Raw genomic sequence first — 21,212 nt, 5'->3', positions numbered from 1 at the left:
ATGCCGGCGCCGTGCACTTTCAGCGTTAACACGATAAGTGGAAGAAAGTTTTACTTTTTGGCTTTATATTTACAGAGCTGATGAATATTCATAAAACCCAGTTCAAGTTCGAAAATCAGCATGATCGAGCCATTATTGTAGAAGTTATGCTGTTTTTTCACTTTTCAGCATATATACAACACTGTTAACACATTTCAAGGAAAACCGATAGGCCTGTTGTCATGAAACTCACAGGAGCAATCAATCTTACTAAAACGCAGGTCAAGTTCGAAAATCGGCACGATCGGGCCACTATTTTAGTAGTTATGCTGTTTTTTCACTTTTTAGCACATATGCAACACTGTAAACACAATATAAGAAAAACAGATAGGCCAATTGTCATTTAAACTCACAGGAGTGGTCAATCTTACTAAAATGCAGGTTGAGTTTGAAAATTAGCATAATTGGGCCATTATTTTAGAAGTTATGCTGTTTTTTCACATTTCCCTAGATTCAGTTCTTAGGCATGTTAACAGTTTCATTATTTAATTAATAAGAAATGTAAAAGTGTTTGTTTGACATTTTCTGCATCTTTACAACATTGTTAGTTGATTTCGTAAAAATGATGGTAAACTTGTTATGGTGTATTGTGTAATAAAGTGTCAAAAATGGAATTAAACTCATATCATTGCAGTTTGTCAGATTCAATTATTCAGTATGTTTAGAAACTCAGAATGGAAGAAATTGGACATTTAACACTATTCTATTAATATTTTTCCCATCTCATCAATTTTCTTAGTTGATCATATATAAATGGCAGTAAATTGTTAATTTTGTTATATGTTAAAAAATTGTTAAAAATGGAAAAAAACACATTTCAGGACAGTGCTGTCTTGTCTACATTTTGGCATATTCAAGGTGTGACTTTGAAGTTCCTTGGGCCTGAAGACCTTTGCTAGGAACATTTTCTGAATATCCATGATACTAATATTTTATTATTAAAAATTGATGGTAATTATCCTGTTAAACATTATGTAATATTGCATCAAAATTTGAAGACACCCCTATTTTGGACACTGCTCCCATGATGACCATTTAAGGAAAACCATGTCACTTACTGTTCTCAAACTTACAGGAAGAAACATGGGACTTAAATAAAGCTTCAGTGGGCAATGCAGTCTATTTGGTAAATTTTTTTGGCAGTTAATCAGTTTTTTGTGAAAGTTTAATTTTTCACATATTGGCATTTTCAAGGTGTGACTTAGAACCTCCACGGGCTTGAAGACCCATGCTAGTCACATTTTCTGAAAATCCACGATACGTATATTTTATTATGAGGCCACCTGCGTCTGTCGTCGCCGTCGCCAATCATGTTGCCGTCACCGTCGCTGTGCACTTTCAGCGTTAACACCGTAAGTGGAAGACAGTTTTACTTTTTGGCTTTATATTTACAGAGCTGATGAGCATTCATAAAATGCAGGTTAAGTTCGAAAATAAGCATGATTGGGCCATTATTGTAGAAGTTATGCTATTTTTTCACTTTTCAGCATATATGCAACATCGTTAACACATTTCAATAAAAACCGGTAGGCCTGTTGTCATGAAACTCATAGGGGTAATCAATCTTACTAAAACGCAGGTCAAGTTCGAAAATCGGCATGATCAGGCCACTATTTTAGTAGTTATGCTGTTTTTTTCACTTTTCAGCATATGTGCAACACTGTTAACACATTTCAAGGAAAACCAATAGACCTGTTGTCATGAAACTCACAGGAGTAATTAATCTTACTAAAACACAGGTCAAGTTTGAAAATCAGACCAATAGACCTGTTGTCATGAAACTCACAGGAGTAATTAATCTTACTAAAACTCAGGTCAAGTTTGAAAATCAGCATAATCGGGCCATTATTTTATAAGTTGTGCTGTTTTTTCACGTTTCCTCAGATTCAATTCTTAGGCATGTTAACAGTCTCATTATTTAACTAATAAGATTCGTAAAAGTGTTTGTTTGACATTTCCTGCATCTTTACAACATTGTTAGTTGATTATGTAAAAATGATGGTAAACTTCTTATTTTAGTAGTTATGCTGTTTTTTACACTTTTCAGCATATATGCAACACTGTAAACACAATATAAGAAAAACAGATGGGCCAATTGTCATGAAAGTCATAGGAGTGGTCAGTTTTGCTAAAATGCATGTTGAGTTCGTAAACCAGCATAATCGTGCCAATATTTTTGAAGGTATTCTGTTTTTTCACATTTCCTCAGACTCATTTCTTAGGCATGTTAACAGTCTCATTATTAAACTAATAAGATACGTAAAAGCGTTTGTTTGACATTTCCTGCATCTTTACAACATTGTTAGTTGATTTAGTAAAAATGATGGTAAACTTGTTATCATGTATTGTGTAAAAAAGTGTCAAAAATGGAAATAAACTCATATCATTGCAGTTTGTCAGATTTAATCATTCACTATGTTCAGAATCTCAGAATGGAGGAAATTGGACATTTAACACTGTTCTATTGATATTTTTCCCATCTCATCAATTTTCTTAGTTGATCATATAAAAATGGCAGTAAACTGTTAATTTTGTTTTATGTTAAAAAATTGTTAAAAATGGGGAAAAAAACATTTCAGAACCGTGCTGTCTTGTCTTTATTTCCACGTAAGCAGTTGCATTGTTTTTTATGTCTTTAAACATTATGTAATATTATTTTATGCACTGTCATCATTTTTCAAAAATTGAGACTTTCATCATGTGAATTTGAACTCTCATGATCCTGAAACTGTAATCTTATTGAAGGGGTGGATTGAGACCCATCTTCTGGGTCTTCCGGAAGACGGTCAGGTTATAAGTTTATATTGACTGGTATCTATTTTTTTTTCTGTTGGAAGACCATAAAAATGGGGATGGATCAACATAGATACTTTGGAATACTATCAGAAAATATCTCTGGGTTCGCTCCTGTTATTGACCATGGTACCTGTTGTGCATGATTAGAATTCAGTGTTGACTGACAGTGCTATTATAAGCATTATTTATTATTGCATCAAAATTGACAAAATGACCTATTTTGCATCTTTATTTTCTGTTTTTTGTCTGTACATTTGACAGCTTTGCTGCCTTGTTCATATCATTGTTATCAAGGTTTGTTATGGAACATGAATTCTAAGGCCAAAATTTACTTGTGTGACTATGCCATTTGAACCATTGTAATACTTACCATCTTTCATTTTACTCAATTCAATGGACCCATTTCTAACAATGCTATAATAAATTTATTGCATATTTTTATTTAAGAGAGTTCAATGTGTTAATGATATGTAAAGTAATATTTACAAAATCACTTCTTTAGCATTTCTATTTTTATATGTAAAATAAATATACACATTTGTCTCATGGAATGATGAAATTACACATGAAGATTACCATTTGGTCATCTCATCAGTTTAAAACTTATAATTTTAACAAGTCTGGTGTCACTTAATTAAACACTGCAAAAATAGGTATGAGATGTAAATATGGGCACACTCATCTCAAGTAAACTGCTAAAACCAGTCTGCTACTAAATTGTTGTCATAATAATTCACCTGGCACACTGAACAGATTTTCGTTTGATATGCTTTTTGACATCTAGTCACAGCTGTTTGTTAACAGAAACATTTCTTGTTATACCTTTCATCACAATTTATATTTCTGATACTTTAAAAACTATCTGCCATTGGCGGCAAAAAAGAGCAATATAAATTTTTTCCAATAATAATGATGTACAAATCCAGTGCTATAAAATTGTAAGTAATAAAAATGACAAACATGCATTAAATACAGTCTTCTATAATATTTACATTAAAATTTGGTCTTGTTTTATGAAAAAAAAATCCAGTAAATGGGACGCTACTTAGTATTCCTGTCATCTTTAATTTGGAAATCGCCTCGAAATTGTATTCTCTATGTATGTTACATCCTTTTAAATTGTAATTTACACCCCTCAATCAAAACACAACGAACAAAGTTGATCATTTACTGGGCTAAAGCCCAGATAGGAATTTAAAAATTGTATCAAAGAGCATTGCTGCATTTGGAACTCGATTTATTAATAGTTGATAAATACTGCCAAGCATCTTGAGATAAAAATGATAAAACCTCTGCACAATTTCCCTCAAATAATTTCTTCAGAAGCCCATAACAAACTTTTTCTTTGCTTTCTTTGGTGAAGTATTTCTTTTTCCTGGAGACTGTTGGGAACTGTCCAAATCCTTCTTTCTGAGACTTGAATGTGTCTGTGAATTTTGAGATTGTGACCTAAACATATCACCTTCAGTAACCATGGTTTCTTCCTCTATATCGGGGTTAGAAATACTTGCAGATGATTCAAGCTTTGTTCTGACAGCTGTTTGTGAGGGTGTGCTAAAGAGCTGTGAGGATGGAGCCGGTGTATTGAACTTGAACATTTCCCTCTTTTGCTGGTTTGGGATAAAAGTGGACACACTTGGTGTATCTGTATCAATTGTATGCATAAGTAAACCAATTGGGGCACTGAACTTTAGAGGGGAGATGGAGGAAATGTTAGGTTTCTTAGGAGACATAGACTGTTGAACAACTTTTGATGGTGTTGATAAAAACCCAGGAGTTCTTAATGGGGAGGCGGAACTACTGGCTCTACTGGAGCTGGAGGAGAGACGTTCTCTGCTTTTCATTGGCAGAGGTACATCAGGGGCTCCAAATTCATCTGAAATGTTTTGCTCTGATCTCTCTCTTTTCTTTTTCAGCTTTGCTTCCTTATTTTTTATGAATAATTCATCTCTTTCTTTGAGAAGGTCCTGGATTTCTCCATCTCCTTCCCACTCTTTCACCAACAGTTGACTGGTGGGATCTTTAAAATTACTCACATTAATGGAGGGAAGAATATGGTCAATGTTCACTGAGGAGTTCAGGGTTTCCACTAAATTTAGCAGTTCACCAGACTGACATGCTTTCTGCATATCCTGTCCAATTTTTAACTTTAATTCACAGGCCATGCATGTTTCCTCCTCAGTCTGTTGGGTTAACTCAACATGTGTACTGGTCTGGGGCATACACAGGCTGCACCCAATGTGGGGGTAGCACTGAACTGTTACTGCATCCAATGAGGAAAAAGCATCGTATGTCTCAGATCCTTCAGTTGTGACTGGTGTCAGGTCTACTTGTCTCTGCAACTCTTTCAACCACTTAACACATTCTGATTCTACTTCTTTGCTTAATCTGAGACTGCTGCTTCCTGGCCCAGCACTGAATGTCTTATCAAGTTTATCATCACTGGATGGGGTGTATGGCTGGTGCATAACATCCCCTAAAGAATTCATCTGAAATATGGAGAGACCTTTCCCGTCCAAGTGCCTGACACCACAAACACCCATCAGAGACATGGCTTCCAACCTCTGTTCAATAACAGCTTTGTCGGCACCAGCGACATTAGGAAAACAAGTAAAATCACTGATTTTAGAGCTTCTCCACATTGGGCAGGTGGCCTGAGGTGTGTGAGAGTCCTGGGCATGTGTATCATGACATACAGAGAACTGGAAACAGTTGGTCTCACAACTTTCTTGACTGGAGAGAAGGAGTATGTCCTCCTTTGTTCCATGGAGGTCTACTGATGCCACTATGTCCATGTACTGTGGAGGTGTCAACAGGCTATGATTCCACTGGAGAACCTAAAACAAAGTTTTTTTCATAGAGTATGAACCATTTTTGTGTAATACTCTTCAAAGAACACTAAGAGACCATTCCCACAGATATTTAGATCAATCTATCCCCCTGGGGAGTCTCACTAGATTCCTGTCAGCTTAATTGGCATAAATGTCTGTCCCGCCTACTAAAAGCTGTAAGGGGGTAATTAACTTTTGTGCGCGCTCGGCTCCCAGAACCTGACAGCAATTTAGCGTCAACCCCCAGGGAGTTAGGTCGATCCAGATGGATCGATCTAAATCTGTGGGAACTCAGTCTTAATGATAGAAAGCCACACAAAGAGAAAAAGTACAAAAGCTTAAAGGGTGCTTCAAACCATTATCCACAACTAAAACTTTACTTGCAAAATAGATGGCGATGTTTTACAATGTATAACAGACAACAGTTTTTTACATTTAAAATCTTTCACAAGCTTTGAAATTTTCATACCCAACTCATTGACATGAAGTATACTAAAATCCCCATTGGTTATAAAAATCGTACTTACAGGTACATTACGGAATCTTTCATCCACAAGAATCAGTGAGTAATCTGTGGCAACAACATGATAAAAGTGAGACTCTGGGTGCTGCTTAGTTGCCATTACCCTCTCTTTTACACTGAGGTGTTTACTCGGCAACACAAACAGGTCATCTACATCTTGGCAATTCTGAACTCTGAAAACAAAGAAAAAATTTCAAAAATTATGTTTAGCCACCACTTTTTAAAACAATTTTCTATCTTATCATACTTTTATAATTATTTAGCTATTGAAGCTATGACTAAAAAACTGATTGCTTCTTAACTTTGCTGGATTTTTAATTCAGCCATATCATTCAAATTTTGGAAATATGGTAGGGAATTGTTGATTAAAATTTTTCAAGTAATATTTTCAAAAAAAATCTTTAATCAATACTAAGAAATAGGTGACTGGTTCTATAATATGAAGATTTTCAGATAATTTTGATGCATTCAGAAACTATAGAAATCAAAGTCTTTGTTTTATGTTATCAATTAGATGTAGATTATTCACTTCTAGAGCAAAATCCATACATCCCTGTTGTCCACTTCCAGAGTAAAGTGGTCAGGACAACCTGATAACATGTAACATTCTTTATGTAAAATATGCAATGTAGCTGTCTTGTAGGTTTTACCTCATATCAAACATCCCCACACCACTCCTATCTGCCAGAACTCCAAGTCTTGGATGAGCACCAAAATTACACTGCCTCCAGGATTCATTACAACTGAATCTGGTACCAACTTCCTCACAGACAACCTTAGGTTGATGTCCACACGTCCATAACCTTACAGTGCCAAGCCTATTGGCGACCAGAACATCCCCTTTTATGAAAGGACTAAGAGCAATTGATGAGGGATCATCTGTGAATTTTAGTCCATGCTTTCTCTCCCATACACCATAATTGTTATCTGCAGAAAATATCTGCACCTCATTTTCTGTCCTCACAGCACACTGAAAATTGTACGAAGCAATTTCACGGACAACTTCACTCACTTGAACATGTGAACTCTGACCTGTTCTTTTGATCCCACTGTTTTCTACAGAAACTTGATCAAAAACTATGTTTTCTAGGCTTTGCCCACTGAGGTATATCAATGTCCCCAAATTTCTTTCGCTCTGAGAGCAGAATGCAAGACAACCACCAGTGTATGCTGTATTAACCACTGGTAACTGCGTGTATGCTTTACACTGTTTTACATCAGAAATCAACTGTCTTAGAGACTTAGGCACCAGCATGAATGCCTCCAATAAATCTATGTCAGAACTGGATTCTACTTCGCTCTCTTTAATGCACTGCAATCTTTTCAAACTATTTTTCAAGTCAGTCCATCTTGTTTCGCTATGTTTCACATTGCCTTGATGACTTTTAATTCTGTAATATAATTCTGCTAATTGTTTCCTTTTATTATGCAGGTCTCCCATACATCTATCTGACCAAGGGCATGGGACAAAATTGGGTGGGGTAAATGGGACAGATGGTTGACTGCTTTTTAATTGCACATCTACCTGAAAAGAAAAATATTTCAAAATATAAATGTCATGATCAGATGTCAATAAAAATAATAATAATAATCCTCCTGGCTTATCTCACATACCCATGTGCCATGCCATGGGCATTTTGTTCTTGACATCCAACATATTTCTGACAAATGCCAAACATCAGTAAGATGCGACAACATTTGTGCTTTGCACTCGTGTAAAATGCATACAGCTTTGGATTTGGGCTATACTAGTATCTATATGCTTGCGTATATCATACACAGCTTGCAACTTCGTTATTTTGTATATTACTTACAGTCACGTAGTAAAACCTCACCTGGTGCAACTTCTGGGCTAATACCTTGACTTGCCCATCTATGAGCCTGACATCTACTGCACCATGGCTTCCATATTCAGCAAACAAGTCTCTTTCCTTCCTGTGGGGGCTGTATGCCCAGGGAAAGTGGGCATCAGGCAGAGACATTTGACTTGCAAGGCTGAGGCTGAAAGGAAAGCCCAATAGATACATGTATTAGTTTCAACTATTTTTGTCGTAGGTATCCAATTTATGCATGCTAAGCTAAAATCAATTAGCTAACAAATGCAATCTTCAAGAAAGGTCTACTTTTTTTTACAGTCCCTGTTATTTGCTTTAAAAAAAATGTTTACTAGACTTGGCCTTCAGTTTTGCCCATTTTAGTGAAATACAATCTATCCTTTAAAGCAAGACCAATCACTGAATTATTATCTACACGTTTCACTATGTTTGGAATATTAGTGACCTACTACTGTACTTTAACTGTTAAATGCAGTATAGCATATCAGTCAATTTAATTATATCTTTCTTAGTCACTTCCATATTGCATCTCAGCTTTTATCAAGACAAGTTTTATTGTTTTTCATAGAGGTTAATGTAATAACTTTGTCAAACAGTGAAATGTAATAGATTTGCACAAGTTTTCTTGAACACCTCACTTCACCTTAAAGCTAGATTGTTTAATGCCGAAAATGTCATTGAATGGTTATGATATAAATTAACGTGCAGAACTTTCACTAAAGAGTACCAAGTTAATTATGCCCATTTACATTTATTATTCAAGCATCCAACACTAATCAATGCTGTTCAAACAATTTATTTCTCCATATCATACATTTTTCATAAAGAATAAAAATGTGCTCATTACTAATCTTACACATTTATTGCACACAAATATAGGCAGTAGCAACATAATGCTTACCATATGTAGTACAATGTTTCATTTAATATAAATATTTGTTTCAAAGCAGTGTTAAGCATAATTCAAATATTGCAACAGAAACACTGTTTATGTTTAGGGATATTGTCTGTACAATCCTGATCAATCTGTTAATGGCAACCAATAAATAAAACAATCTAGTCAACAATTTCTTTGTGTTTACGTTTTTTCTTCTTCTTGTGACTTTTATGGGATCCAATTCCAGAGTCATCGCTTCCTAATTTTTCTGATTTTATTGATGAAATATAGTGTGACATATCTTTTTCTTTCTTTTTCTTCTTCTTTTTGTGTTTTTTAGAAGTATTTGGATCATCAGTGCTTGAGTCAACTGTACTCTCTAAGACGCTTGATGTCAAAGTTTCAACTCCAATACTTTCAGACTTAATGTGTTCAACTTTCTGTTTTTTACTATGATGATCAGGTGTGCTTGTGTCAAAGGCAATGGACAACTCATCATTTTTTCTCTTTAAAGATGATCCTTTTATGGGAGTTGGGCTTAAAAATTGATTCAAGGTTTGACTAGATCTGTTGGGAGTTTGGAAAGATTCCTCTCCTGTGTGATGTAACCTGCCCCTCAAAGAGAGCACTCTGTTATTAGAATACAAGTTCAAGACTTGGAATGTGACTTCTTGTCCAACTTTAAAGTTATCTTGCCAGTCACTATCTGCATCCCTTGGTTTGAGTATAGAAGCATTGAAGCACCGGTGCACTATACAGCCAATGTGGTCTCTGCCAAGTTTGTTGATCACACCCTTCAGAACACTGCCCTTGCCTGGCTGGAAGACTATGAAATCAGCCTGAATGTCCATGTGTACCCAGGGCTGAGACTCAATTACATTCCCAGTGTTCTGGAGCAACCTGACATTATCAAATGCTATCAAGACTCCTTCCATTTTATCAATATACAGCTGCAGTTCCATTGACAGTTGCTCCACTACTCCTTGCTTGACATTTCCAATATATCTTGGGGACAGTAATACGTGTTTTACACTGGTCTGAAGTTTAAAGCATGAATATGAGTCGGACATCAGCTCCTTTGCTTCTTGAAAAGTCAGAAACTGTCTTTCAGTAAAAGAATTCATCTTGCAAAATGGAACTGGCATGTCCCTTTCTGACCCAAAATAGTAAGCTGTCTCCGACTCGCAGATGAGGTGTGGGCTCCTTCAACGACAGTCTGTAAATGGTAAAAACGGGAATTTGTTCACTGGAGTTTTTAAACTTACCCTAATATCATGCAGTTGAATCTGATCTGTGGGAGTGTAATGAAGAAAAAAATTGGCGCGAGAACAAGTTGGGGCATGTTCTTAATCAGACATTTTACTTATTTTCTCAATCCCATGGAAAAAAATCGTGATTCGCTGGATTTTTTTAAGTACAATTTTATCATGATGCTTCCAAACAGCCATCCATAACACGAAAAGAAACCGTATTATCATACCTACCCATCTGCTGGCTTTTGAGCACCATGTGCAAAATTTACGATAACTGTCAATGGGTACTGGACTGTAGTCCGTCAGATTCATCCGCTTTACAATTAAAATCAAAATGTGATACACGATGCAATTTTCAGTTAATCTTTCAACATTTCTTTCGTTCTAAAGAAAATAGAAATGATATATCAATTTTGTTTAGTATAGCTGTTCTGGTGAATCCAATACATAGTAACTACTTTATTTGCGTAGAAAATAAGAATTTCCGATGCTCTACGGTCATGCAGGGAAGTCTCTCTGCGTCAATTTAGGTAAAGTTTATTACTAAAAACAGAACATTTCATAATCAGTAAATGATGGAATTCATTCCAGATGATTTAGGAATGATAAAAGCTAATTTTGATTACGTGCATTTGATTATTTTATGCGAAATGACGTTATGGTTACTCAATGAGAGTCGGTACTTATTTTGACATTGTTTAGCAAGAATTAATAGAGGGAGTTGTGTGATTATTGTCACTATCATTGTCAGGTTATTGTTCTCTCTTGTCGGTTGAAGGGCTGCTCTGATTTATCGTTGTTATGCCAACCTCTCAGAAAAGATAACATTTTAACCATTCGGAAACTTTGCTCGTTTAAACCACGCTCGGCTGTCACCTTGATTGGATAGTAAACGATTGTCGTAAAATCGCTACGGTAAAGTCTTGAAAATTTCGTCGCTTAAAAATTAATTAATATTTTTAATTGAGTAAATCCGACTAATTTTTCAAAATTACCTCTCCCCGACTCTTGGGTATGACGAAATTTTCAAAAATCCGGCCTTTGGGCTTTTATCCTTAGCGACTGTTATCTTTGACCCTCCTATATGGTGGGATATTTATTACTACTTCCTAAGTCATTTTCTGGTGGTAAATAATAATCTATTTATTAGTGCATCTCGATTAAGTTATATTTAACTTACTGTACCCGAAAACATGTTGAGAATTATTTTCTCGGTGAGAAACATACCTCCTGATAGAGGAGAAGGATCAAGATAAGCCTAATTGCAACCTTGCATCATAACCTGGACGCGACATGTTAAAAAAAATTACGCACATGGGAACCTTTGTTGCATGCAAGGCTTTTCCCAGGATTGAGTGTCAGGCCTTCTAAAAATACCATCTGTAACTTCCTAAAAATTTACAGGGAGTTAAATAATGATCTCCCGTTGACGATCTTCCGCAATTTAAGTTCCTTGAACTAATATGAAAACTGCATATTATTATTGCTTACATCGCGAACAATCTCCCGATGAAGATGTGAAAATTGCCTTTTCGTCTAGCAAGGATCGCGAACGATCTCCCGCTGACGATCTTCCGCGAACAAAGTTCCCTAAATCTCTTGAACTAATATGAAAATTGCATTTCATTCTTGCTTACATCGCGGACGATCTCCCAAAGAAGATATGAAAATTGCCTTTTCGTCTCGCTCGGATCGCGAACGATCTCCCTCTGACGATTTTACGCGAACAAAGTCCTGACGGTAGTACGCAAACGATTCTCCGCCGAAGATATGCCGTGAGCGGGGAAGGGGGGTTAAAGATAAAACTAAATATATATATTATTTATAATATTCAAAGGGGGAGGCGGAGTTAAAATAATGATCTCCCGCTGACGATCGTTCGCAAACTAAGTTTCTTGAACTAATATGAAAACTGCATTTTATTATTGCTAACATCGCGAACAATCTCCCGATGAAGATATGAAAATTGTCTTTACGTCAAGCTAGGATCGCGAACGATCTCCCATTGATATGATCTTACGCGAACAAAGTCCTGAGGATATTACGCGAACGATTCTCCGCCGAAGATATACCGTGAGCGGGGGAAGGGGGGGCGGATCAAAGATCAAATGAAAATTTTTTAGAAATCCAAAGTGTGTGTGTGTGTGTGTGGGGGGGGGGAGGGGGGGGGGGGCGGGGGGGGGGGGGGCGGGGGGGGGGGGGCGGGGGGGGGGCGGGGGGGGGGGGGGTCGGGGTTAAATAATCTCCCGCTGACGATCTTCCGCGAACAAAGTTCCCTAAATCCTTTGAACTAATATGAAAATTGCATTTCATTCTTGCTTTCATCGCGAACGATCTCCCGATTATGATACGAAAATTGCCTTTTCGTCTCGCTCAGATCGCGAACGATCTCCTTCTGACGATCTTACGCGAACAAAGTCTTGACGATATTACGCGAACGATTCTCCGCTGAAGATATGCCGTGAGCGGGGGAAGGGGGGGTTAAAGATAAAATGAAAAATATATATTATTTATAAAATTCAAAGGGGAAGGGGGGGTTAAAATAATGATCTTCTGCTGACGATCTTCCACGAACGAAGTTCCCTTGAACAAATATGAAAAGTGCATTTTATTCAAGCTTACATCGCGAACGATCTCCCGCTGAAGATATGAAGATTGCCTTTTCGTCTTTCTCGAATCGCAAACGATCTCCCGCTGATGATCTTATGCGAACGGAGTCCGCTACAAATATGAAAATTATCTTCTCGTCTCGTTTGGATCGCGAACGATCTGTTGACGATATTACACGAACGATTCTCCGCTGAAGATATGAAAATTGCCATCTCGTCCCATTCGCATTGCGAACGATCTCCATGTACGAGCCAGGTAATTGTTAAATGGTCCTAAATTGAACATGGGCATGAATAGAAGTGACGGGTACATTTCATTCGAGATAATATCTTGATTTTTTCATTGTGTCTTCCTCATTTAGGACAGCCGCCGATAACAATAACGGCGTTACAAATGACAAAGACGCGGCCTGTGACTTCTATTTGCCGGCTTGATAACGCACCTTAAGCCAGGTAATAGTAATGCAACTAAAGACAAAAGGCCGACGTTCCCGCAATTGAGAACGGGAATTCACATCTAAACCATCTATATTGTGAGTAACTGCTCGCGAGGGCGCACTATTGTTCCTATCTCCCATTGAGAGTGTTATCGGCAATGATATCCTGATCGTATCATTGTCTTGAATCAACTGACGCATTACCTTCACGTTTGAGCAGGACAACACCGCCATATTTGTTGACGAACTTTTCAAAAATTATCGAGTACCTCATTTTCAAGGTCGACGAAGTTTTCAAAGGGAAAAAAATTACGTCGGCGGAAAATCGTCTGTCGACGAAATTTTCAAGAACGACGAAATTTTCAAGACTTTACCGTAAATGATATTAAAACCGAGTGCATAAACTTGAAAACCACCTAGGACAACCTTGGACTGCCACATTAATCCAAAAGAATGCAAAAATAAACTATAACAAGTGGTTAAAGCCTTCAAACCGAATGTCGTAAAGTCCCCATATACCTCGATAGAGACAATAAAATAGAGTAAGCTTGTGAAACAAACCTGACCCAGTTCCAACAGAATAATCGAAATAAAATACTGCCGGGCATCGGAGCGGCCTAAAACTTGGCACGCTTACCGCTAATACTGCAGGCTACATCATCCCGTCGCTCGTTTGTAAATTCCATGCATGGCATACGCTGTAAATCAAAATTCCACCTCTGATGTTTATCTCGGTCCTCTTAACAATCCAATTCAGGAAATGACATAACCGCAGAGGTCGCATTGTCCAATGGCATGGCTTCTTTTTCGTAATGGTAGGTTAGAGAGGACCGAGATAAACATCAGAGGTGGAATTTTGATTTACAGCGTATGCCATGCACGGAATTTACAAACGAGCGACGGGATGATGTAGCCTGCAGTATTAGCGGTAAGCGTGCCAAGTTTTAGGCCGCTCCGATGCCCGGCAGTATTTTATTTCGATTATTCTGTTGGAACTGGGTCAGGTTTGTTTCACAAGCTTACTCTATTTTATTGTCTCTATGGAGGTATATGGGGACTTTACGACATTCGGTTTGAAGGCTTTAACCACTTGTTATAGTTTATTTTTGCATTCTTTTGGATTAATGTGGCAGTCCAAGGTTGTCCTAGGTGGTTTTCAAGTTTATGCACTCGGTTTTAATATCATTTAGCGATTTTACGACAATCGTTTACTATCCATTCAAGGTGACAGCCGAGCGTGGTTTAAACATACGGGGGCGTCTCGATAGTCCGAAGGTTCATTGGTCCGAAGGTTCATTGGTCCGAAAAGTAGTAACATTTTCATCGATTTTTTAATCAAGGGTTCATTGGTCCGAAGGTTCTATAGTGAACATTCGGACCAATGAACCTTCGGACTATTGAACCTTCGGACTATCGCTACGGCCCCAAACATACAGTGTGGTAATGTGCAATTAAATCTACTGTATGACAGGAGACTGTATCAGAACTAATGCATTATTTAATTATTTGGATGGGTGTTAAAACTTCTTGCATAAGTTTTGTGTATTAAGATACCATTTGTTGGCAATCGTACATTTCACTACTGTCATATATACTGTTTAATTAAGTTACTGTATGATGTATGTATAATAAACTGTACTTTCTTTAGCTTGCATTTTGTTTTTTTCTAGGATTACGTCAAGCTGGATAATGAGTTCTGCAATAAAATCCACAATGAGTAGTTCACATACTGTGGGGGTAGGAGGAGATGCAGGCCAACAGCAACAGCAGAGGTTTCTTTTACAACTTGCTGGCCAAGAAGATGAGATTGATCTCGTGTTGCTTGACCATTGTTATGCTAAGCCATGGAGTGCACATCCAGATGCCAGCAATGCAAAACCTCTGAAGATGCTCTTCATGACTAAATTCCAGAGAGGACAAAATGCAGAACAACATGTGTAAGTTCTGATGTGATTTGGTTTGTGTGAAATTTGTGTTGACAGTGGTTGAAATCTCTGAGATTTTCAGAAATTATTAGAGAGAACTTGTTTTTCTCTTTTTTTAGCTCAGGGGATATGCAAGTGGATGTGGTAAACCCTTCTTTCCAATCAGCTCCTATCTATGACCCAGTCAAAGCTAGATCAGTGATGAATGAATGCGAGAGACATGTCAATTTTGCCAGGATGGAAGAAAAGCCTGGAGATTGGGAAGATACTGTAACAAGGTTTGTTTCTTATAAGTAATTTTTAAACCAATTATGAGTCTGATATAGGAATGAATTTGAACATTTGCATTTGTTAAATTTTCAATAAAAGGTGTGAATGATGCAATAAATGCATTTTAATGTATTGAAGTAGATCACTCTCATTATATTTTGTGATGCATATGTTTAAATGGAGTATGTATGATTTGGATTTTTGAAACTATAAGTCCATTTTTTTACATAAACAGTACATCTAGATGGAATATGTACACAAAATTTTATTCATGTATTTTTAGGACTGGTTGGACCTTGCAGCAAAATAAACTCTTCAATAAAGTCATCAAAATTCTTCAGTCTGACAGACTGTCTAGATTGGCATATGAAGGGGTGAGAAGATGTTTACAAATAAAAAAAAATGATTTTGAAAATAAAAAAAGCTTTTTGTTTTGACTACTCTGGAAAATTGCATAACTGGTATACATGCATTTAATATCTGAAACAGCCTTCTTCATGTTTGTGTATTTCAGCACAACAATGAACCCATAATGAGAAGATTAAGTGTGGATAAAACGGCCAAAAGGTTCAGACAAGCCATGGGTTCGGTAGGATGGGTAGGTTATTGACATTTCTTTAAAATTATAAAAAAATTATCAAATACAAATTTGGTTCATTGTACCTGTCTGTCTTTAAACTCTAATATCTGTTATTTTGGTGTTACCTTTCTTATTTAAGGTGTTTTAAAGTATTTTTTCTTAATTAATTATTTTTGCAATATAATATTTTGCTTGGTATTTGTTACTGTTTTTATTTCTTCAGGACACAAAATTAACCCAGTGGTTACATGGAGTATTGGTGGATCACCTTAGTCTGTCATTCTTGTCAGCTTATTTAGATATTCTTCAGACCTTAAAATCTAAGGTAGTTGGTCTCTTTCCTCTGTAACTTTTTCTGTATCTTCATATTAAAACATTTTAACTAAGGTTGTGAACTCAGTATTTATGATTTTTAAAACTATTTCTCCCTAGTGTTGTCAATTTAAAACCATGAACAAAATTTGACTTGATGTTTATTTCATAATCAAGAAATGAAATAAAATCATTGCATTGTCTTTCAGATACCCTCTCTGATAGAAAAGATGATAGCTTTATCTACAACTGGTGGCAGGGCAAACGCAACTACAGCTGAAGCACTGAACTTGCTGTTAAAGCGCCCATGGGATCCTGTTTCTAGTGTCATGTCACAACACAAGCCAGTAAGTCTTCATTAATGTTTTATACTTTTTCATATGGATTTAGCATTATGATCTATTTATATGTCAACAGATTGATCAAAATCTGTCAAAGCTGCTTTTGATTTGCAAAGTATAATTTGTTGTGCCAATTCAGTTGCAGTTACCTAATCTTTGGACTTTTTTTTTTAGAAAAAACTTCCCGGAAACCCACTTCTCCTGATTGCCCCCAGTGGACCCACACATATCACTGCAGCCAACTCCAAGCGTAACAAATTCTGGAACACTCAGATGTCTAATCAGGGTAAAGTTATACCAGTCACCCTTCACACAGTGAATGGTGGGAGTGGTGTGGGGATTGCCCAGTGTCTGGAACACATGATAGGAGCAGTCAGGACCAAGGTGCTGGAGGTGGGTAGCTGTTAGATTGTTATATATTGGACTACCCATGAAACTGTCTGACTAATCTTTGTTTCATTAGGTCAAACTCACAGGTCTATGACTTAAAGACTTGAAACTATTTGTATATTAAGTATTTTTAAAAATGTGTTACCATGAGTAAAAGGATATGTAGAAATATGCTGGCAAGGAAGCATTAACTAGAAATAGTTTGGATGTTAACAAATTTTCACAGATAAAAAAATATATTAATCATCATGTTGATTTCATTTCCAGCTGAAAAGTCACTTTTCTAATAGACCGATAGTTTTGCTGGGGTGGAACATTGGTGCACTTGTTGCATGTCATGTAAGTGATTTTGTGATTTTATACTTGTAAGTATGAAAAATGTGTTTGTTACTCATAAATGCAGTACTTGCAAGAGTGTGTGTGTGTTGGGGAGGGGGGGGGGGAGAGCACACTTTGTATGATGTTTGGATAACAGTTTTATTTTGTTTCTATATAACACACTGAAAATGAGCTAAATGATTGGTCAGTGCTAAAGTTGTACCAACAGGTATTTTGATACAACAATTCATTATCCCTCCTTATTTATCAAATGCAATCCTCTCATAAATACAGGTATCCTTGGTCGAGTCTGTAACAGCAGTTGTCTGCCTGGGATTTCCATTCAATGGTATAAATGGACCAAGAGGGGTAAGTTGAAGTTCACAATTTATAAAATTCTTAGATTTATCATGCTCATTTGATTTACAAGTTATAGCGTCGCCATAAGAATAATTACTCTATGCTGCGATAAGTAATTGTAAAGTAAAATGCAAAATTTGTTTTGAGCTTCATGAAGTCTTATTGAGACACTAATTCAAAAACTAGTGACTTTTTAAATTTATTTTTAAATTAGTATATTAGTATATTTCGATTATTTTGATTCAGGATGTAGATGATCCACTGTTAGACAGCAGGACCCCCACACTATTTGTGATAGGGCAACATTCTACTACATGTAGCATTGATGACATAGAAGATCTGAGAGAGAAGATGAAGTCGGAAAACAGTCTGATTGTTGTAGGGGGAGCTGACGATCAGTTAAGAGTGTCAAGAACAAAGAAAAAGCAGGAGGGAATTACACAGAGTGTTGTGGATAGATGTATACAGGTTTGTGTTGAAATATATTTGTGGATAAAAATTTGCAGATAGAGTATGGAGATGGGTATGGGGCATGGAGATGGGTATGGAGCATGTTCAGTATTTGGCAGGACAAGCTTTCTTAAAATAAGTTTGACAATTTTATTGGAGCTGTTATGTTTCTTTATTCTCTAGATGTGATTTATTATTCAGGATGAAATAGCTGACTTCTTGGGTGGTGTCCTAACTCAATCTGCAGGTTCCAGTGCAGATGTACCAGAGTTTGTGACTGAAAATGATGTTCGCAAAAAGAAGAAAAGAAAAGTCTCACGCGATCTCTCATTGGAAATGCGTAGTGATACATCGTCACCTACTCTCCACAGAGTGGGTACACCTTCAACACCAGGAGAGGTAAGATACAGTGTTGAAATAAATACCTTTAAGTATCTCTTCTACTTTCTGATCGATCTGATATTATTTTAGGTATATTTATCTCATATGTCTTGCACCTTCTTAACACAAAAATATTTAGATGAATAATTAAACATTTATTTGCAACTTTGAAATAAATGATTTTTCAATACCTGCTCTTATTTTGTATTTTAGAACTGAGTACATGTTATTTCACATGAACTTATTTAATTTTTCCTTTGTTTCCCTACTGTAACTTATAAACATATAAGATTTTATGGTTTGTTATTGTTGCAGAGTTTGCAAAGCCTCCCAGGTACACCTTTGAGCCCCAAGCCAAAAGCTAGGAGCAGAACTGTCAGCCATTCCTCTGCAGCAAGCACAGAGCCAAGGAGCCCACTGAAAGTATCACCTGAGGATACGGTGAAAGGTATAAAAATATAAGTAAAATACATGTGTTTAGATAGTCATTATATTTTTAAATGTGTAGATAGTAGGTATTGATCATTTTATTTCATATGAAAAGCTTTTATAATTGTTTTTATAGAAGTTCAGCTATTGAACTTTTTTATCATGAAAATAATTTAGCTGTGTTGGGAACTGCTGATGTTTAACATTATATTACCATGAATATTGAACATTGTGACTTTGACAAATTTTAATCTGTGTATTTAGGTAAAAGAGCAGCTGTGAAACGCAAAAGAAGTAAGAGTCCTGTTAACACATCAACTCCTGTAGTACCAACAAAAAGAAAAGCTCAGCGGTCCCTCAGTTCATCTTCTGACTTTTCAACAGCAACAAGTGGGTCCATTCCTATGTCACCAGCAAGGGGTTCTGTGGAACTAGCTGGTTTGCTCACAGGTCAAAGACCACTGACCACAGAAAATACAAACGGACAAGGACAAAAATTAACCAGTGGTGGTGGAACTAGCCAATCAATCCCATTGACAGTAAGCACTCATATTGCCAATCAAAGTGGAATTGGAAAAGCCTTGAGTCCCATATCTTTAAGTAGTGCAGTAGGGCTGCACTCATCTGGTATACCATCATCATCATCATCTTTATCTTCAGCTTCAACTCTGCCAGACACACTAACTACACTGGCAGCATATGCGCGTCAGAGGAGCCCATTGAAGAGTATAGCTGGGATACCATTCCATATGACCACTGCATCAACCACAGTTACACAGATACAGCAGCTACTTACATCTGGGACTAAAGTGACTCAGGAGCAGACAGATGCCTCAGCATTAAGGACAATCACTTCAATTCCTTCAGTGTCTTCTAAGCTAACCCTGAATCAGCTGTCAGCATACTCAAAGCAGAAGTCTTCCTCAAACCTAGCCAGTCCTGATCATGAGAAAGTGCAGGCCATACAGAGATTACAATATCATGATTTTCCATTAACTACAGCAGCTATAAGCAGTAGCACTGGCACTGTTGCTTTCACCCAGGCTAAGATTCTCAGCACTCCTAGCATAGAACTGAAGAAATTGAACCCAGGAAGTGAGGGGGGAACCACACACCTCTCACTGACCAAGAGTCTGTTAGCCTCTTCAGCATCGTCCACATCTAGTACCTTGGTTACACTTTCCAGTGTATCCAGGCAAGTTGGCAACAGCACGCCAAGCTCTGGAATAACAACAGTCTCGTCTTTAAGACAGCCGGTTGGAACCAGCCAAAGTGGACTGGCTTCCACATTTAGCAAAGACATATCTAAGCCTGTGACACATTTGGTCATTTCAACTGAGACATTGGGCAAAGTCTCTTCCCTCATGGAAACCTCAAAGCCTATCACAAAGGAGGCAGGTCATGCTGTTACAACTGTCATCCCATCTCAACTTCCAGTGTCTGGATTTCATAGCATTGCATCCACTCTCCAACAAACATCTACACCCTCACCTAACAGAACTACATCTCCAGCCAGCACAAATACTCTTGTGAGATCAAGTTCTGGCTCAAGCAGTAGTAAACCTTCAAACAAAGCTCCATCAACAGCTATCGTGTCATATTCCACCACATCTAAACCTGTGCTTACCAGCATTGCTGCCACCAGAACAAGAAGGATTAAGACTCCTAAGCAGTATGATCTTTAACGAACTTTGCTACGACTAATGATCAGAATTACGCAAAATGTGAATTTGTGTAGATTTTTGAGTGTGATGCATTTATATTTGACATGACTGTGAATTAAAAACAGTTATTATAAATGGTAAACTAGCAGGTCACTGGAACCTTGCAAGTTGTTTCCCTTACAGAACTATATTGATACTTGTATTTCTTTAGAAAGTTGTAGCTTGATTGCAAACACAAATACTTGTTGGAAATAAACATTTTAAAATGCATTTATTCTGTAAATGAAGATGGTCTTATTCTTATTTGATGTAATTTTAATTAAAATGTAAATTTTATTCTTCTAAATATTCTATTAACTGTTTTGGGGGACTTATTTGACAGTTTTATATTTGATATTCTTGAAAGCTGATGGACGTTTATGTGTTCAAATAATTATGAGGTAAGGAAAGAGGGGTCCTTCATTTTCTGTGCTCTAATCAAAAAGAAAAATTATCTAAATTTTCGCTCAAAAGTTCAACATTAAGTTCCCCCCGCCAAAGCCTGTGAAATAACGATCAAATACGATAATATCGCCAAGAACTCGAACGCAAT

At 36.9% G+C, this 21,212-nt stretch overlaps 2 protein-coding genes and 1 long non-coding RNA gene across 8 annotated transcripts; 2 read left to right on the top strand and 1 right to left on the bottom strand.

The window, feature by feature from the left end:
- Window positions 1-495: 495 nt before the first annotated feature.
- On the top strand, window positions 496-2,430 carry LOC147764048 (uncharacterized). Its single transcript, XR_015331793.1, has 2 exons — window positions 496-1,778; window positions 1,854-2,430. It is a non-coding gene; the product is annotated as an uncharacterized LOC147764048 (long non-coding RNA).
- An 825-nt stretch (window positions 2,431-3,255) lies between these two features.
- LOC106168194 (uncharacterized) lies at window positions 3,256-13,899 on the bottom strand. Of its 5 annotated transcripts, none has more exons than XM_086998822.1 (5): window positions 13,838-13,899; window positions 8,025-8,190; window positions 6,840-7,714; window positions 6,194-6,362; window positions 3,256-5,672 (listed from the first exon to the last, which is right to left on the bottom strand). In XM_086998822.1, the coding sequence occupies exons 2-5, from the start codon at window positions 8,169-8,171 to the stop codon at window positions 4,155-4,157; spliced, it is 2,709 nt and encodes a 902-aa protein (XP_086854948.1). In that variant the 5' UTR covers window positions 8,172-8,190; window positions 13,838-13,899; the 3' UTR covers window positions 3,256-4,154. The 5 variants fall into 5 exon arrangements, with proteins under 5 accessions (XP_086854948.1, XP_013402613.2, XP_086854946.1 ...); XM_013547159.3 differs by lacking the exon at window positions 13,838-13,899 and adding an exon at window positions 10,386-10,467; XM_086998820.1 differs by lacking the exon at window positions 13,838-13,899 and adding an exon at window positions 10,382-10,425.
- Window positions 10,518-20,890, top strand: LOC106168204 (uncharacterized). 2 transcript variants are annotated; one of them, XM_024077505.2, is made up of 14 exons: window positions 10,518-10,684; window positions 14,871-15,137; window positions 15,245-15,403; window positions 15,679-15,769; window positions 15,910-15,993; window positions 16,199-16,300; window positions 16,497-16,634; window positions 16,803-17,021; window positions 17,286-17,357; window positions 17,631-17,705; window positions 17,943-18,164; window positions 18,348-18,545; window positions 18,843-18,975; window positions 19,221-20,890. In XM_024077505.2, the coding sequence occupies exons 2-14, from the start codon at window positions 14,890-14,892 to the stop codon at window positions 20,639-20,641; spliced, it is 3,162 nt and encodes a 1,053-aa protein (XP_023933273.2). In that variant the 5' UTR covers window positions 10,518-10,684; window positions 14,871-14,889; the 3' UTR covers window positions 20,642-20,890. The 2 variants fall into 2 exon arrangements, with proteins under 2 accessions (XP_023933273.2, XP_086854944.1); XM_086998818.1 differs by lacking the exon at window positions 10,518-10,684 and adding an exon at window positions 13,864-14,015.
- Window positions 20,891-21,212: the final 322 nt, after the last annotated feature.

The sequence above is a fragment of the Lingula anatina genome, chromosome 1, assembly GCF_051362555.1.
Source record: "Lingula anatina isolate TDL-2025a chromosome 1, LinAna3.0, whole genome shotgun sequence".
Taxonomy (NCBI): Eukaryota; Metazoa; Brachiopoda; class Lingulata; order Lingulida; family Lingulidae; genus Lingula; species Lingula anatina.
The sequence above is the reverse complement of the archived record's forward strand: the minus strand, read 5'-3'. Positions and strand labels throughout refer to the sequence as shown.

Excerpts from the sequence above, each read along its gene's own strand:
- LOC106168194 (XM_086998819.1), bottom strand. The coding sequence starts at position 10,243 with ATGCCCCAACTTGTTCTCGCGCCAATTTTTTTCTTCATTACACTCCCA. Across the intron at positions 8,191-10,166 it reads TTCAACTGCATGATATTAGG|CCTCAGCCTTGCAAGTCAAA; the intron begins GTAAGTTTAAAA and ends CTTTCCTTTCAG. Across the intron at positions 6,363-6,839 it reads GTGGGGATGTTTGATATGAG|AGTTCAGAATTGCCAAGATG; the intron begins GTAAAACCTACA and ends CTTTGTTTTCAG.
- LOC106168204 (XM_024077505.2), top strand. The coding sequence starts at position 14,890 with ATGAGTTCTGCAATAAAATCCACAATGAGTAGTTCACATACTGTGGGG. Across the intron at positions 15,404-15,678 it reads TGGGAAGATACTGTAACAAG|GACTGGTTGGACCTTGCAGC; the intron begins GTTTGTTTCTTA and ends ATGTATTTTTAG. Across the intron at positions 17,022-17,285 it reads TCAGGACCAAGGTGCTGGAG|CTGAAAAGTCACTTTTCTAA; the intron begins GTGGGTAGCTGT and ends TTTCATTTCCAG.